The sequence below is a fragment of the Ptiloglossa arizonensis genome, chromosome 10 (genome assembly GCF_051014685.1).
Source record: "Ptiloglossa arizonensis isolate GNS036 chromosome 10, iyPtiAriz1_principal, whole genome shotgun sequence".
In the NCBI taxonomy this organism is placed as follows: domain Eukaryota; kingdom Metazoa; phylum Arthropoda; class Insecta; order Hymenoptera; family Colletidae; genus Ptiloglossa; species Ptiloglossa arizonensis.
The window spans coordinates 17,206,865-17,226,156 of NC_135057.1; the positions used below are offsets into that span (position 1 = coordinate 17,206,865).

The 19,292-nt window shown below is 48.1% G+C and overlaps 1 protein-coding gene across 1 annotated transcript in view; it reads right to left on the bottom strand.

Annotated features, from left to right (window-relative positions):
• Nucleotides 1-103: 103 nt before the first annotated feature.
• Nucleotides 104-19,292, bottom strand: part of Msp300 (Muscle-specific protein 300 kDa) — an 87,185-nt gene continuing 67,996 nt past the window's right edge. Inside the window, 11 exon segments of the mRNA XM_076322366.1 lie at nt 104-2,055; nt 2,289-2,344; nt 2,793-3,036; nt 3,153-3,659; nt 4,036-4,220; nt 4,301-7,036; nt 8,623-8,880; nt 11,817-12,119; nt 17,136-18,092; nt 18,186-18,485; nt 18,590-19,286. Coding sequence (XP_076178481.1) covers nt 1,833-2,055; nt 2,289-2,344; nt 2,793-3,036; nt 3,153-3,659; nt 4,036-4,220; nt 4,301-7,036; nt 8,623-8,880; nt 11,817-12,119; nt 17,136-18,092; nt 18,186-18,485; nt 18,590-19,286 — 6,466 coding nt within the window. The 3' untranslated portion in view covers nt 104-1,832.

The window sequence follows — 19,292 nt, forward strand, 5'->3', positions numbered from 1 at the left end:
TACCTTGTAGCTGAAATTTTGATGAACCATGGAACAATAGGTACGAACTTTGCTGGATCTCTCGCAATTGAATACGAGGAGAGTTATTAATTATTAGGCAAACAACATTTTGTATGTTTGAATTTATTGTAATTACGTTAGATCGACAGATGTACACCGCCTTCTGAAAGCTCTGTCCTTATAAAAATACATAACAAAGCTCGATCGCGCAGCAAGCAAGATACCGATAATTTAGGAAGCGAAACTAGCGGGCCGTTAAATATATTCGTTTCGTTTCGTTTTGTACCCCGAATGAACGAACATCGTGATCCTTTTGTGCGTGTCCAGGGTGGTTCTTGCCCGGTTAACTGTAACATTTTCGTATTATACGATACATGCCTCTTCGTTTCTTCTTTCAAGTAACCGTACAAAATGAAACAAAGAAGTGGAACAAATATTCGATACATCTCGAGGATAATCGTATATACATATACACATACATACCAACACGCGCGCGCGCATATGCATGCATGCATGTATGTATGTATGTATGTATGTATGTATGTATGTATGTATGTTTGTGTGTACGTATGTATGTATGTATGTATGTATGTGTGTACGTATGCACGTATGCGTGTATGTATGTATATATACATACTTATATATTATTATTGTTTTATCTCTATCGATCGAACCATCTAGCACCAATGACTATTTTCGCGTTGCGATTACGCTACAAGTATCGGTCAGTGGACGTTTTTCGTTCTCGAATTACATCGAACCGCTCAATATCTTTCGATATATAAACGTAAGGTATAAAAAATAAAGTCGGACAAGAATTATTTCTTTCGTTTACGCTACTAGCGTAAATGTGAAACGTGTTCGAATAGAACGTCGCCTCCCACCGAACGCGTTTCATGCGTACCTGTGTGAACACAAGCTATTCGTTACGTCGTAATAATCGTAATTAATCGTAATTAATCGTAATTAATCGTCAACGTTTTTGCGCATTCCATGTGACATTAACAAATCCTCTTCTGTCTTATCGACTCTCACTCTATCTCTCTTTCTCTCTCTCTCTCTCTCTCTCTCTCTCTCTCTCTCTCTCTCTCTCTCTCTCTCTCTCTCTCTCTCTCTCTCTCGTTGAACAAACGAACGAAAAGTAGGGGGTTGAGGAAATGATAATTGTTAACGGAACAATATCTACACGTGTATATATGTATATATGTAATATACGTATATATGTATATATGCATAAATACAAACGCAGTAATGTTACACGGAATGTCGAGCTAACAAAATCGGAATCGAAAACAGATTCGTCGTGGATCTTTTCTCCCTCTGGACCGGAAGCGTCGTCATCTTGACATCGCGGACTCGTAATAGAGGAATGTCGCACGTAGGTCACGAATATACAGAACGACAAATGAACGGATGCTGGCCGTGCAGCGACGATCGCGTTGGTCCGTATAACGTGCTTATTACAAATAGAAATTTTTTCTTTTGTTATCACACGTGTAAAAATCGGTATCGTCGTCAAGGAGAGGGTCGCGGCGACTATTCGATCGTCGTTCGGGACGAAGAACGTGGATCGAGGACGTTCGACTCCCCGAAACGTCGATTGGTGCGCGAACCTGGAGCCAGTCGAGTCCTTGCGTTCGTCCGAGTTCGCCTTCTGCACGGATTGTTCTGTGAAAGAGGAACATTGCCGCGCGACATACTGGTCAAGTAGCTACGTAGATCGTTCGCGATACCGTGTTTCCGTTTAACGTTTCGGTCAAACGATCGTCCGGGGTTTGCGAGGTTGGCGGGACCGAGATCGAGACCGAGACCGAGACCGAGTCTCTTTATCGTTAGATCGGCGGTGGCCCGTTCGGGTAGACAACCATCGGTGTGAAGCTTCTCGCGAGATTGTTCGAGAGCATGCAACTGTAGTCCTCTTCCGCGGATGGTACCAACGAGGCGACACCAAGAACAATCAGCATCAACGCTTGGATTGGTAAGGAGACGCGCAATACTCGACCCAGGAAACGATATCCTCGTGATAATATCGTTCGATGGCCGGCAACGTCACCACTGAAACACGTGTAACGGGTACCATTGTTATTGCGTATGTTTCGTGTCGTCGACAATGAAAGTTGTTACTTTATTTATTCGGAGAACGTATTACGTAAGAAAAAGTCGAGTCCGTTCGAGCTCGGCGTTTCCCAATTGTTCTTCCCGTTCGATGTTCCATTCGGATAAACAAGGGAAAGAATGCCATTGGGAAACGGGGCTCGGAACTAAAAACAGAAAATGAAAGAACGTACTCTGTGCCGGGTGCGTCGTGGGGCTGAACGGTTCCAGAGGCAGCTTCGTCGAGCAACTACAATACAATAAAAGAGAAAACACAAACAATAAGGTACTGTGCGTGTGAATGCTACTGATGATACGAGGCACGGAACGAGCTCGTAATTCGAACGGAAAGGGAAATTTGCAAATACTATTTATAAAATTAAATGAGCCGTAATCGTGGTCGTTGGTTGAATTTTGATTGGATTCCGTGCTCCGTGCTCCGTGCTTTCGAATATCGATTAACGTGATCCTACGGCGTGGTGCACTGGTCTACACCGAAGGTTAACATTTACGAAGCAAGAACCATCGAGTATCGGCAAGTAACCTCGGAGGATTGACGTTTCCTGTAAAATTTTCTCTAGAAGCTATTGAATTTTCGTTCGAGAGATGGATGGATGGATACACCTTGAGTCGAATTTTACATCGTTTCGCAAGTTACCGACCGATCGGAACAACCGAAAGGAGAGATTGGTGCTTACGTCGTGAGAAAGAGAAGCGAGAGACGTGGTCGTTGCAGCGAGTCCAACATCTCGTGGATCCATTCCGAGGGCCGCCCCTAACTTTAACGCGTATATTCCGGTCAATCGTCGAAGAGACTGCAACCTGAGTCGCAGTTCCTGCAGGCACGCTCTGGTTTCGCCTTTCTCGTCCAGCAACTGATTGGCCGACTCTTGCAGCGACAAAACTCGTGGCTCGCATCGCTCCAAGTCGCTTCTCAGTTCCCTGAAACGAATGATAAAATCCTTCGATCTTCTACTTCTACTTCTACTTCTTCTTCTTCTTCTTCTTCTTCGCGTTACTTGGACGAATGGAATCGAATGTACGACGTATTCGCGTACCTGAACTTGTTGTACTTGGCGGTCATGATTTCCGATGATTCGGTCAAGTCGACCGGCTCGCTGGCCCTTATGCTGACCTCGGTTTTCTCCAGCCAGGCGAGCAACTCCTCTATGATGCGATGGAATTGGTGATTCGACATCAAAGCGGTCTGCAACTGTTCCTGCCAGTGTGCGGCCAACGCGCACACCTTGTTCCATCTTTCGTTAGCGGTGGTCAGCCTGTCTCCGAGTTGCGCGGCTCGTCGCGCGTCTTCCGTGTGATCGGCGAGGTGAGCGCCAACGGTGTTCAGGCTAACCAGAATGCTTTTGTGACTGTCCAGGTCTAGTAAGAATTCACGATGATCCTGTATGACGTCTTCCAGCTGCTCGATATCGTTCGGCGGCGAGTGTTGCTCGCTCTGCGTGCCCTCCGCGAATTCCAGCCACTTCTCCAGTCGCCATAGATCGTTCTCCAGTTGCGCCCAATTACGACGCGAGCACAGGGGACAGGTCAGTCTGCCGTTGTCGCTACGGATGGGAAAATATAATACAGACCGAGCAGAAATCAATTCGTTTCGGTCGAGACGAGTTTTTTCAACTTTGCTGCGAAACGAACAAGCGAGCTAAGCGGGTTAAAAATGAACGGCGAACGTTAACGATGAATTATTGTTAATGCGAAAGGGGGGATCCACTCACTGATCGCAGGGAGAGGTATAAACGTCGGCGGTAGGTGACCTGTGTGTGAGAAAATTTCTCGCTTAAAATTGGCTCAATGGATCTTTAGTCGAGGAAGCGTACACGTGCGTCGGTCGGGTGTCGTATCGGTCGGATCGGTCGTATTAATTGTTCGTATCGAAAATATATCGATATCGATGTCGATGTCGATATACGAACAAGATTCTACCTGAGTTCTCGGACTTGTTGTTCTCGAGTCCTTGCCAGTACCAGCAGGTTATCGTATCTGTTCGTCAACGCTGTTACCTCGTTACCTTTGGCGGCCTGCTTACTCAGCTTTCCATCCTCCGTTAGCAGACCGTGGAGATGACGAACCAACTCGATCGACGATTGACAGCTTCCGATCAATTTACTCTGCGAGATTAGGTATCGAAATAAGCAGCGGAACGGAATCACCGTAAGAATAATTCGATCGAAAATTCGTGCGATCTTACTATATTCTTAGCTGCCGCGTTCAGACCAGGTCCAGCGACAGGATCCGGGGTAACGGCTATTTCTAGCGTGTCCAACGCATCGCTGCACTCGATAAGCGCAGCCTCCAGTTCCATCAAGTACGCGTCGCTGGAAGTCATTCTCAACAACCTCGGCAACGTGTCCACTTGAACCGCCGTGTCTTGTTCGAACTTCAAAGTCTCGACCTGCACGGCTTCGTCGACCTCGAGCTTTCCCTGTCCCTCGATTTCCGCCCTCAACGAAGCCACCCTGTTCTTGATATCTCTCCAAAGTAGTTGATACTCGTCCACCAGTTCCTGAATCGTGGCTACGTCGTTCGTGTGACACTCTTGCATCACTTTTAAGGCCAAATCGTCGGCCTTACGAAGCGTGATGTTTTGCGTCCTCAGTTCTTCCTCGATTTCGTTCAGTTGTTGCATTCTGCGTCGTATCGACGCTTTCTGTTCAGGCGTGGCAAGATGTTGAATTCTGGTCAATCTAACGTCGATTTGCGTCAGTCCGACCACCGCCGCGCCGTGTACCGTAATGAAATCCCGATAATTCTTCTGTCCCTGCTGAAGCGCCAACAGAACAGCACCGACTCGAGGCTTAAACGTTCGCCACTTGTCGATAAGCTTCCTGACTTCGCTGATAAGCGATTTGAGATTATCTGGCTCCAAACCCGTCCTCGCGAGTCGGCCAAAGTTTTGTTCGATAATCTTGATCACCGATTCGCGCTTCTCCGCGTCTTCGGAAATTCTTTTCGCTTTCTCGATGGCATTCTTCGACTCGTCCTTCGAAATTTCGTCCAGGTTGTTCTCCAACTCGGAAAGCGCTCGGTCGGTCTCCTCGAGCCAGCCTTCGTGTTCCGTCCTCGTTTCCTGCAATTCTTGCAGTATTTTCCACGCGAGGATGATCTTCCCTTTTCTCTCGGCCGATTTCAGGCAAGTGGTTGTCCATCTATTCTCCAAACCCTCCATTCCGCTTTTGATCGCGTCCGTGTTGAAGGAAGCCTTCCATGTGTCGCAGTCGCTCAACAGTATCTCGCAAGCGTTCAACACCTCACCGATATTGCCGCTCTCCGCCTCGATAGCCTTCTGAAGATGTTCGTGATCCTCGAGCTTCTTGTCGATGCAGCTCCGAGCGACGGTCTCGATCACGAGTGTCTCCGATAGCTGAGATTCGACGCTGGCCAGCCAGGTCCTCAATTCGTTTATCCTCCTTTCCAAGGTGCTCGTCGTTCTCATCAGATCGGCCAGCTTCGTGGCTCTAGCCTTACCCGTGGCCAACATACGTCCCCATTTCTCGTTCAGTTCGTCCAAAGATCGCTGCAACCCTTCCCTCTCTCCTTCCTCGGCAACTTGAATCAGATCCTGACCAGTGGTCTGCAACCAGGAAAATTCTCGTTGCTTCAAGGCGATCTCTGCCTGCAGTTCGCATTCGAGTCTTTTCAGGGTTTCCTCGGGCTCGTTGGGAGCCGCCGAGTCGCAGTTCTGGACTCGTATCTCCGTATCCTCGATCCAGGCGAGCAATCGGTCCAGTTTGTCCTTCCAACGATCGTAGAGGCCGCAACGTTCGTCCAACCTGTATACCAGTATCGCCGCCGAGTGCTCGAGATTGCCGTGCTGTTGGTAAAAGAGCGTACGCTGTTGGTTCAACGACTTCATGTCCGACGGACTGAGGCACTCCCTGAGCTGCTCCGCGATCACTCCGAGAGAGTCCAACTCGGAGCTCATGCCGGAGAGCCTGATCTGCAGCTGCCGGACAGACTCCAATTGGTCCTTCGTTCTCGACAAACTGGCAGGCTTCGCGTGGAACACCGCGCTCAGAGCCTGACCGATCTCGTCGAACGTCGTGCCGATCGTCTTGGTCTGGTTTTCGTAGCTCGCGTGAAGTTTCTGTATCCTCCGAACAAAGTCCCTCCAGGTCTCGAGGCTGGCGCTCAGATTGGCGATCCTTTGACCATCGGCGGCGTGTTCCATGCGCACGGATACAGCGAGCGCCTCGTCGCAATCGGCGAGAAGAGGCTCCTGTTGTTCGCGAAGCGACTCCAATTGAGCCTCACCCTGCGGTATCTTCTCCAACAGCGTCTGTATCCTTTGGAGTATCTTGTCCAGTCTTCGTAAGTGAATGAACCTAAGACGCAGTTGGCCTCGTTCTCTCTCGATGTCTTTTAGCCAGGATAGAAGTTTGCTCTGATCGAGCTTGTATCTGTCCCAAGCGGCTAGCCTGTCGCGAACCGCCGCGTGCCTCTCCATGATCTTGGTCAGCGTCTCGTTGTGCAAATTTGTCAGGATGTTGAACTGCTCCGTGGTCGAGAGATTGCTCCCTTCCTCGGTGCGCACCGTGAGAATGAGATTTTGCTGATCGGTCAGAAGATTCCGATGAATCTCGCAGAGATTTCTGTGCTCCGATAAACCGTTGTAGTCCCCGGGCACGCCATTGGAGAGGAACTCTTGTACGTGCGTCAGATACTCCTGCCACAGCTTCAACGCCGTTGCACCGTCCTGGGTTTTTACCAGACGAGCCGATAACCGATGATATTGCTGGAAAGTCTCTCTAAAGACCTTCTGCCATAGCTGCAAGACTTCGACCACCGACGGTTCCTGCGTCGATGCCTCCAGGCTGCGTTCCTTGATGGATTGCAGCTGCGGTTCCGTGCACGTGAGCGCGAGAAGATGGTTCCGTAGGAGTTTCAACTGCTCCTTCGACTCGCCCTGGCTCACCGCGGTGAGACTCTGAAGCGAAAACGAAGGATTTCGTTACGACTCGACTCGATCGAATATCAACACCCTCGACAACAAAGAGGAATACGTTAAATGCATTTTCGATCCCTTTTCGTTCCGAGTGTTACCATTCCGAGGGAAATATTTGTATCCTCGCCGCATCCGGTATCGCTTTCTCGGCAATTCGAAAATCGTGTCTTCCACGTTCCAGTGATTCGCGAGTCTATAAGCCCGTACTAACAACGCGTCTATTCGCGGTGGTCGCGTCCTTGGGGATTTCCATCGACATCGACGAAATCACCGCTGGCGATCCAGTCGTAAATCGTATCGGAAACGCGGGCCAGCGCGAATCGAAGGCGCTTCGGAGCGTCGAAAGTTTCGCCAAGAGTGCCGGGTGCACGCCCGGATTCAGCTGTTGCGGATTTCGTGACCGATGTAATTGCCACCCCGGTTTTAGGCCCTTCGACCTTGACACAACAAATTGTTTCGGAACTACCGCGATTAAAATATAAACGCGCGTGCGAGGTAATGATCGCGAGCCTGTGCCAAGCACCAATAGTACGCGCGCGCCGGAAACCGATGGACGCGTGCTACGGATATACGATCCGTTTCGAAAAATTTCGAATAATCCGAGCTTGCGACGGGTACCCGAATCGGCCAAGGTTCTCTTCGCTCGGCGCTTCCGACTCTGTTAACCTTGCGCGATAATAAAAATAACCATCACCGATGTTTTGTAACACGCCTGCTTGCCTGCCTGCTTGCCTGCCTGCTTGCCTGCCTGCCCGCCCGACTGCTTCCACGTTACTCGAACCACCGCTCAAAGTATACAGCAACGATCTTCAGAGTGTTTGAGAATAATTTTTACATTCGTTCGGAGATGTTGAATCGCACAGGTATTACAGATCCGACGGCATTTCGCGCAGACCTCGGAATATCTAAGAGGAAACAAACAACGCTCGCGATGCGTCGCTTTAGGACCCTCGTTTCTCAGAAACGCGCTCCGTGGAATTCAGACATCGCGTCGATTCGATTATGGATTCCGTTTAACTGGCTGTACGCGACGTTTTAATTTCATCTATTCGGCCGTACGAATCGAACCGATTTCCTTTACAAATTCTCTTACAGTATCGAACAGTGACTTTGACCGAGAATGGGTAGTTACCTTCCGAATAGCGTTTGCCGTCGATTTAAATAAATACGACGCGGCTCTGCTAACCGCGCGACGTCAAGCGCAACCACGTGTAAACACATTTTCCATCGATCTTCGTGCGCGACTGGCCAAAATATTTACGATTCCAAGTTACTGTTTACCAATTTTCCCGAAAAGTATGGATCGGTACCCGATCGAACGTCACCCTGATCTAATTTCCAGAGGGTAACCTTTGCGGAAAAGAAACAACGAAACGAAGAAAAACAATATATTTTTCGAGTTACAACGAATACGGAAAATTCTTTGCATATTTTGCATCGTTGAAACACCAACTTACCGCACGTCGTCCATCGTTTTACGTCATCCGAAACTCAGCGAGTCACGAAGAAAAGAAAAAACGCTACGCGTAGCGATTTACGAAAAAGATTAATAGAATTGGTAGACTTGCCTGTTGGACCGAGTCCAGGAAATTTTTCGTCTGACATAAATCGCCTCGCGCGAGCTCCTGGTTGAGAGCGCGGGCGTCCGCAGCGTCCGCGAGACACGACAAGGTCTCGCGAATATCTTCGAGACGCTGTCCGAGGGCCTCTACCTCGCAATGCAACGGTCCGCTTGCATCCAGCCCGACGTCCGATGCAATCTGTGCTACCAGGCCCCGAAGCTCCGCTAACCTTTCCTTGTGTTCGGCCATCGTCTCCTCGCAAATCTGATGAAAATTTAGAGCTTTCAAAGCCGAGTTCGGATCGAGCGTGGCCGCGAGCTCGAGACACGTGCCTCGATTTTATCCGAAAATAAATTCATACTTCGCGCAAAACACGGATAGACTATTGTTTCTCGTTTTACGACGCTATCGAAAGCGTTTGAAAAAAGAAAAATATAAACTAAAAGAGGCTTCCCCTCAACTGTACGAATAATGGATAACCGCGAGCGCGACTATCTCAAGAACAACTTGCTTCGGTGTGCCAACGTTGCTCTTTTTTAAGATAATAGTAATTGGAAACGAGTACGATTCGGACGTTCCTTCGAACGTCGTAGACATTGCGAGATTTTGGAAACTCGTTAGCTACGCACCGATTGCGGCAGAATCGAGTCCTCGCGTTGAGAATAAATTCGTATTGTTTCTCATTGAAAAAAGTACACGATGGAGTCTAGATGAACGATGGAGTATGGCGTGATTCGAAAGCATTTGGAATTCATATTTCATCTACGATATACGTCAAGTAACAACAACGTACGCACGCACGTATAATATCTACGTACACTCCGCTATCTGAATGGGTGGCGCGCGCCGAGGTGAATGGTGCGAACGACTGAATGGAACAGAGACAGAAAGAACGTTGTACGAAAAAGTGAAACGAGTGAGAACGATTCGACGCAGCTTCGAGCCGAAATCGTACGCTCTCGTACAAGTCTCTCACTGACTGGCCGATACGTACGTTCGTTTCTTAAAATTACAAAGAATACATCGCGGCGAGTCTTTTATCAATGTTTCAGACATTCGTTATCTTTTATCTTTATGCACAACGAGACGTCGCGCAACTGGGTCTCTCGATACTTCGAGTCGTACGAAGCATCGCGACGAGTAAATATAAACCAGCGTTAAACGGAACTCACTGTGCGCAAATATTTCACGGAAACTCGATTCCGGATCATTTTATCGTCGTTCCGTTCTTTTGTTAAAAAAGGGAAAACGAAGACCGATTTGGACACACTTTGGATATTATTCTGGAAACGAAACAATAAGCACACCCGTGGCTGGAGGAGGGTAGATAAAAGTTAACGTCGCTATATAAAGAACAAGCGCGTCCCCCCTCGATTTCACGCACAAAAACTGCCCCCGTCTCCTTCCCCCGCCCCGTTCCCCCGCTCCCACCGTTCGCCTTCTGTCCGTCGATATCCAAGTATCCTCCGATCGTACCTTCATCTCTTCGGGCGTGCACATGATTGTTGATTCGGTCACCGTTCATCACTCTTATTTCTCACTGCGCGTCGTGACGCGGCACGGCGCGGCGCGGCGCGGCGTCGTTCCGCGAGGACGGAACGCAACGGACACGTGTCGTCCCGAAACGAGGCACATGCCTCGAATTTTCCACTCGCGGCCTCGGAGAGAAACCGAAAAAACGCACATAATCGCGCGGAACGTGCGTGCTTGCGAAATCGTTGCGAACGCTTACGACGTACGAGTACACGAGCGGCGATAAAACGGACGGCGACGCGACCGAGCGCGACTCACTCGAGACGAAATAGAAACAAGCGCCTCGACGCTCTGGACCGAACTGCTGTCTTCGGGGGATCGATGCTCCCCCGACCGAGTGTGGTGGGGAGGGGGTGCCGAGGGGAGTAGGGGGAGTCTCTTGCTCCGTATTTCAACGACCTACCCTCGCAGAGTCACGTTTCGGTCGCACTTGCGTAGGGTGAATCGTTGCTGTCGTTCTACGTCCTGTTTGTGCTGCGCTAGGCGCGCCGGGAACGATCGCTCTTTTACCCTCCAAGTGTCCACCACCGTTCGATGGACGAGAACCACGTTTCTCCGATTTATCGAGCAATAGTTTTGCGGATGGATCGCGTTAGACTCGCGTCTCGATATTAAATTTTGGTACTGTAGCTAGTACACTCGGACTCCGGTATTTCGGTAAATGACCGTCCGGTTGAACGGTTAACGTTCTTCGATCGTTTCGTCCGACGACGAGACTCGACGCCGAATCTGTTCGTACAATACGAACGGCCAAAGTATATCGTTCGGTTGGTTGAGTAATTGTTCGAGAAATTAACGGAAACGAGAAGTACAACGGAAGTGATTCGTGTTCGGAGAATCTTGCTTGAAATTTTAATATCGGTCGACGATGATTAACCGATAAGCTTCCGAAGGTACGTCAATTTTCGGCTTATCTGAATGCGATAGAGAGCTTGTCCCGTTTGCCAATGTATACAAATATTTGATAAAAATTATTAGGTCATCGATGTTTTGCGCGCGATAATAACGACTTTAAATTATTATACGGTCGTGAAACAAGATATACGAAGCAATCGGCGTTTCTCGGGGATTTGTGTATGTATACACGAAGATGTTCAAAGGTGGTAAAATTTACGTTACGGGGGCTCTTTACACGTTTGGTCGTTTGGTCGGACGTTGTGAAACGTTCGGTCTGTTTATCCCGTTTGCTTAGTGAATTTCTAACGACTCGTTTCGTTACGAATAATTCGCTGAGCAGCGTAAACCGATGAGTCACGCCTGGCTGGGACAATTAACCGAATTGGACGAAACACAATAGCATTTTAGCCCAACACGGTTGGGATTCGTAACAGTGATCCCTCGTTCGTATAGATAAATATACTTGAATTGTAATGCGCAAAGCTTAAACGAAAGCCCTTATTTTACGACGGCTACGCGTACCTTTGTAAAATCTTTATTCGCTTGATCCGCTGACTTGGACGTCGATCCGTTCAAAAGGTGTCACTTTTATGGTCATGACTCATTCGTTTCTTTACTCGACGACACTTTTCATATTTTTCATACTCGGAAAAGTGTTATTTCTTCAACTTTCGCGATATCTATACTCTACGTAAATCTTTGCACACAGCGAAGTGTAAGAGAAGAAAAGGGTACAGAGATTGTCAAAAGAGAGAGACGGAAGCGCGTACCTTGATGCGTTTGACGGCCTCTTCGGGTGGTAGGTTGGCGACGTTGTCCATCTGCGTGTCCACCCAGGTCTTAACCGCGGCGCTGGAGTCCTTGTACCGTTCCCACAATCTGCAGGCGTGCTGATACTTGGTGCAAAGGGCATCTAATTCGGCCCTGGTGTCCTCCCAGGCCTGTACGGCCTCATTTACCGCCGCCTCGACCTTCTCGCGGACCTCTGCAGCGCAACCCTCCCGCAGAGGTTCGGCAGCCTCTCGCAATTCGCCAATGAGAACTTCTCGCACGCCCAAATCACCGCTGAGACCCTGAAGAGATAAAACGTTCGTTCGTATACACACACCCGCGCACACACATACGCACGCGCTCGCGCGCGCACACGCATGTACGTGTTCTTATCTCGTTTGTTCCGTTCAAAGGCAGATTTCAGCGCTGCAATTCGATCGAAACCTTCGATCGTTCAGTTACAAAGTAGGAGGACCATCGACCAACCGGTGACGAAGATCGAATAGTAGGAAGGAGAATAGTATTTTACGTTCTACTCGAAGAGTATTTCTTCTTCTTAGAGAGAAGAATAATGTCGAGGTAGGGAATTGACGGAGAACCCAAGGGTGTAAAGTTTACAGTAGGTAACAATTTGTTACCTATCTACGGAGGATATCGGTTTAATCTATTTCCATTACGCGAACATAAATTTCGGGTATTTACGGATATTATGAAAACCCTGAGAGCTTTCTGACGTTGCATCACCGAAAATATCTCGACCTTCGATGGCGAACTTCCAGTTAGTTTCATCGGTTTCTAATCGACGCAACCAAGTTAAGAATTATTAACGTTTTATGCCCCGTTCATAACGGGGATAATGCACGTATCAATTACCCAAGTGGGTTCAATCGGGTTCACTTAATCAAGTTTATTTACCCGCGTTCCATCGTACAGATCAAAGAAACCAAGTCGCGTGGAGAGGCTTCTTTCATTGGACTCGGAGTTCAATGGAACTTTAATTGATTTTGTGCCGACTATAATTACCGGTTTTCTTTTTCTTCTTCAAACAATCGCGACAATCTACGTCCGAGTATTATATACCGATAGGTTAACGACGAGGATAAGATTCTGCTCGAGCTCGTGACTTTATCGCGCAAAACCCACTGTACAAAATACATAATCCAACGAGGGAAACCGCACGCGTTTCGTGCTCGTTAGCCACGATTAAAATGATCCGGGATGTACGTCCAATGATATTCTACATCGATACAGACGGAAATTTCGCTTATTTCTTACGATCACGTGGAATCGGGTATGGTCGTTGCGTAACTGTAGGCACGAGAGTAATGGATAGCAATGGAAAAACTCGGACATTGTCCCATTGTTCTATCGAAACAAATAATTGAACGATCGATGCGCTATTTGCTCGATAATCCTCGAGTTAATCGCAATCATCGTAGCCATTAACCCGACGGGACCTTCGGGTGAACGTTTCCTAAGTAATTCTCTTCGTCTTCGAAATGTCGTTAGTCACAATCCACTCTTCGGTGCTTGAACATTTGCAAGGTAAACAGTTAAAGTGGGATTTTTACCGATACCGGGAACTTTGATCTCACATTTTAATACGTAATCCTCTTCTTTTAACGCCGACATTGGTCGACTTGGAAAAAATTCAAGAAATTCCACGATTTGTCGTTTTAGCGAGTGAAATCGCAAATGGAATCGAATCGAATTGCAACCCGTTAGGAAACTTGTGTACGTACGGTGAGAGAGATAGAAAGAGACACGCGAAAAAGAGGAAGGAGGAATCCAGAGAACGCGAGATTCCGTGATATTCGCACGATCGTAGGATATCGTTCGAATCAGATTTCCCGTGCGAGAGCGTTGCTACGTTGCTCAAAGAATGCACACGCCGGTTTCCCTTAAATACGGACTATAAATAATTTTGAGTCACGAGACTAGCACGTTTCGAGGCTCGCGCCTTCGAATTCGGTCAGAGCGTGGTTGAACTAATTCTGTGCCGTGTACTCGAGTTCGTTCACCTGCCTGAGAATTTTCCACCGAAACCGTAAGCGGAAATCGAATCGCCGTGAACGAGCTTCGAGCTTCGCGTTGGATGAAATTCGCACCACAATCTCCGTAGACTTCTCCTTTAACTCTATTTCCGTGTTCCCTGATTTTCTGTTCCGCGTGTATATTTGGCGAGGAACTCGCGTATGCTCGATTTTAAACAATTTACATTTACCGTGGTTACCCTTCGGCTACGAATAGACTACAATTTCCATACAAACTACCATACATCGTTTCAATATCTGTAATAATACGGAGCTGAAAATAGTCGATTCGTTTTCTAAAATAGTTTCGACAAAAATTTTTATCCGGACAAAAAGTTCCGAAAAATTAAAATATTTCACAATAAACGGTTAAAATGTTTGACCGATCGAATAAACGTCATTTTTTGTTCGAATCAAATGTTGTCGGTCTCCGAAATTTCGATGAAAATCGATTTTAAACGTTACGCCTCGGAAAAGTAAAATTATTCGCTTATTCAGCGCGCGAGAGAACCAGCGGACGAGCTAGTAAAAAAGTAACGTGTTTCGAAACGAAGGAACCGAACTACTATATATTCTCAGCGATTAATTCGGATAATCGAGGTCCGCCGGTGTCTATTTTAAGACGTTGCCCGACACGCGTGCGACGCCGCGGTTGTCGATTTTAACGAAGCCGATCGCTCGAATTTTCCACAGGCCGGAAGTCGCTGAACTCGTCGGGTCTCGGATCGGAATTGTGGGCGCTGAATCGCGATAAGCAACGGGACAGGATGTTGCAGCCGGCTCTGAAATTTCCGCTTCGTGTGTGCGTGTAGTCGCGAACGCTTGGAAGTTTCGCGAAACTGTTACTTAAACGTTGACGAATCATTAATCCGGAAAAATTCACGCAAAACACGGTTCTCCGATGCTGCGTAATGCTAGCAATTGAATCGAATCGATTACTTTCAACGTTTCGATGGTCCTCTGTTCTTCTCCGATATCGAACGCAAACGGTACGGACGGTAACTGCGCAATGATTCGTAAAATGGGCCATAAAAATGCGCGGTTAGGCGCGTACGAGTTATCGAGGATTAAATTCGGCAAGCGTACGCGTAATCGGAAACGAACGCCGAGGAAGGAAATCGTAAACACGCCGAACGTCTTCGAGGCTAGGTAGATTAGCGGCTTTTCCACGTGGCATAGTTTACATACCGTATCACTGCGTCATAGTTCTGCCAGTTTGGTCGTTTGTGTCATCTCGTTTAATTATACCAAAGTGGATTAGCGAGCGACGCTTGTCTGCCGCGTACCTTTTCTTTTTTACATTTTAATATCCATCACGTTCGTTACGTACCACGATACGCGGTACACTCCGATGACTTCGTTTCTCGATTAATATTTCACCGTGACCGACGGTTAACACGCTCGATCGCAACGTTCCTTTAAACGGTGACATCTTTATCGAAATTGCGATTGTGGTGCTTTGTAAACGGACTTCCAGCTGATTCGCTCGAACGAAATCGAATCCAAGTTAAGAATTACGCGTGCGATAATCAACGGGTCATCCGTCGTTTTTCAAAAACAATTTACCGAGAACAAACTGTTGCCGATTATCATACTCTCCGATCGAAAAATATTAATACTTTTTAAACACTGTGAATCGTTTCGACACTCGCGAGAATAAAACTGCCGATAGTAAACGTTACCGTGTTTCCTTTATCGAAGCTAAAAAACGATTGTCCCGGGTACGGTTGTAACTACATTTCTCTTAAAGCGAGTCGTCTGTTTTTGCTCGTTTGTATATACGCGGTACGTGTGTACATTCTTCGACCCCGAAGGAATAACATTTTTACGCGTGTTGTCTATTTCCCGATTTCATTATTCTGCGAACTTGTCGAACGGTAGATGAGAGACGCGGGTTACGACGCGGTATAAAAAGAAAGAAAAAAGGAAAAGTAAATAATCGTATCAAAGTTCAAGAAAAGGGAAACGGAAGAAATCTGCTTATTAGGCGTTAGGACAACACGATCGTCCTTGTGTTTCGCGAACAATTCACCGTCGAATCGTTGGCGATAGGAGTTCTCAAGATACATATGAATATTCAAGGATCGCTTACTTCCGACCAGCCGATTTGCCGTGCCGAGTGCAAACATACTCGGTACTCCGCGCACTGACGTAGCGTCGACCGCCTCGTCGATTTTTCGCGTGAATCGCGTCACTGCCGTTCCTCATTCTTCATTTCACGGAACCGTCGAGCGTCGACAACATTTCGGAATAGCTCGACGACTACGACTACGACGACGACGACGACGACGACGACGACGACGACGACGACGACGACGACGACGACGACGACGACGACGACGACGACGACGACGACGACGACAACACTAACGACAACGGCGCGTTGTCGCGTCGAAACTGCCACGATGGCATGAGAAACGAGAAAAGAAACGCGCGTCACTCTGCCCGCCCGCGTTGCAGAAGCATTCAAAGAACAAAGTCGAAATCTTTCGACATTTAAATGCGCGCGCTAGCGACGTGAACGCGACGACGGGACTCGTGCCACTGATAGGCGACTCGAGATAACGCCGATCCGAAGCTAGTACCGCGCATGTGTAAAACGTGTCGCGCTTCTCTTGCACGTGGTGAAGGTTATCGCGTTGGAAAGTGCGTCTTCCGGTGAGTGTGTCGATCGATCGGTAATTATCAATGAACCGGAAATTACATTTTCGTAGTGAAATTTCGAAAGCGTCGCGCAAATATGCATTTTAAACGTATTTTCGGACTTTCCTCTTGACCGTTGAAAATTTGAATAATTGCCGACGTACGCGATTTAAAAATTTTCAAACGAAAATATTCCACTTGGGAAAGTCGCTCGGTTTCGAACGAAAAGATAGTTTCTTCCTCGCGAGGATCGAAAGCTCCGGCTCAAGAATGCAGGTCGCTCGATACGCTCGAGTTCCAGTTATCGTAGAAGTTGTAAAAGTTTTAACGCATTCCGGATTGCAAGATTGTAAACGGTTCAAGGAATGTTCGATCGCGAAGTCGGTTCGCGTCATAAATCTTGGATGCTTCGAATCGTTTCATCGGTCGGGCAAGTTGGTTCTTCCGCGCAAACTTTGCATCACGGGGTATGTAATTTTCTACGAGCATACACCGATTTACGTATAGTTCGATCGATCTTTCGAACCTTTCGATTTGTGTATTTTTAATGCGCGATAAACCGGTAAACGAAGCTACTTGGTTTTCGATATCTGTTTCGTTACGATGATGCCGCTCGACTTTAACGAAGAGTCCGAAACTTACCTCTAGGCGTTCGGTGGCTTTGAGCAGTCTATCGTAATCGACGGATCCTTGAACGGTTAACAGCTCCATCATGTAGTCGGCTTCTTGAACCGCCTGTTGCACTATTTCCAACTGTCTCTCGAATCTTCTCCACAAGGAAAGCCGATTCTTCAATAGGGCCAACAAACGATGACACCTGGCCTCTAAATCGGTGTGCGCATCCTGAAGAGTGGATATGTCCCGTTCGACGCTCAACGGTGAAACCGAGACTCTCATCACGGTGGGAAGAGTGTGAAGCATTTGCCTGAGTCCCATGATATCTTGCCATAAAATGGCGAGTTCGTCGGCGACCGTTTGGCAGCGGTCTACAGCCGCTGCGACCATATCGCTTCCCTGTCGCTCGCTTCCCTCGCACTGGTCCAATATAGATGATTGCCGCTGATGAGCCTTCCGGACGCGACCGAAGCCACGTTGAATCGCCTGAAGTTTTTCTCGGAGCAACTGCGCGGTGTCCAGTTCCTCGCTTATCTGGTTCTCGACGCGGCGGGCCGAGGACAACAACACGCCGACCTTTTCGCTTTCCGCCACTGGCAGCAGACCGAGTCGACCCAGTTCGTCTTGGATCAAGGAGATCCTGTCGAACAGAACCGTCAGACGTTCGATGTATAGGTCCAGCTCCTCCTCAGTTTTCAAAACACCGTGGAAACCATCGATCGTCATTCGTAGTTCGTTCAACTCTCTCTCGAGTAGCTTCAGCTTCTCGTTCGACGAGATCTCCTCGGAGGAGATGTTACGGGTGACTTCCTCCTGAATGTTGCCGATCCTGAGTGTTACGCAGTTCCAGCGGTCTTGTAGCTCGGAATGGAATTGCCTTTGCAGCATTTCATCCGATAACGGAATTATCCTGAGGGCCTGCTCGAAGCTGTTGTTCGCTTCTTCCCGCATGTTGTTGTGAACCTCGTACTGTGCTTTCAGTTCCTGGACAAGCGAAAGGTTTCGACGTTGTATGAAACTCGACGGTACGTATCGAAGAAGGGATCTCTTCGTTGGAGAAAATTGAAGGAAACCTACCCAAAATTGACGCATGTGACCCCCCGATGGATCGCGGAGATTGTCCAATTCCTTTTCCACCTTTGCCATCCAAGCCTCCAAGCGATTCATCAACCCTTCTTGACCGCACCAACTCTCCCTGAACGCTAACAGTCTTCTCAACGAAGACTCCACGTTCTCTTGAAGTTTTACGATCACGTCGAGAGCTTCGCCGTAACGATCTTCGGGATCCTCGATGTTTACCAGCTCCTGAAGACCGCGAGCCACGTTCAAGAGCTGAACGAGTCGAGCATGGTGCGTCGCTACGTCCGTCACCAGGGACTAAAGAGAGATCAAGAGTCCGTGTTACGACGAATCCGTGTAGCTACGTCCTACGAAAACCGGTGCATATTTGCGCATACTATATTACGCAATATAAAACTTACTTGATACAAGGAGATGTACTGGTCGTAATCGGTCGAAGTCACTGTTTGGAGATCGGGAACTCGTTGGTGAGCAACCTGGAGCCATCCTCTTTCCTCTTTCACTCCTTGTTCGAGGATGATCCATCGAGACGCAGCCAAGGCCATTTGCTGAGCCCTGAACGCAGCCTGATCCAACAACGATGTAGCCCTACTGTGCAGATCCTTGTGAAGATCCGAGTACTTGGTTCTCGTTTCAGGGTCCAGATTGCCTTCCAACGATTCCAAGATCCCTCGACAGTGGTTCAAGTTGACGAAGAATTTCCTGTGCTTCTGCATCTCCTCGCGCAAATGTTCCAGACTGATCACGGAGATCGGGCTCGCCAGTAAATTCTCGGCGATCTCGGTGATCTGGGCGAATTCACGAAGCGTCTGTTCGTACTCCTCGGCCAAGGCCAACAGTTGAAGAAGACGCTCGCGTTCGATGGATATACCGTGTTCGATCGTTTTTGTGATCTCGTGAGCGGCGTAGGTCTCCTCGGGGATGTGTTTGCCGGGATAATCGCGCTGCAATTCGTGCGACGCGGTGAGAAGCGACGCGGTTTTCCACATGTGGCAACGGTTCATGTTTTCCAACTTGTCGAGCTCTCGAAGTTTCCATTTCGTGGACGCCTCGAGCTCGATGATGTCGTTCAACTGGGTACGTTGCTCTTCGATCAACCTGTTG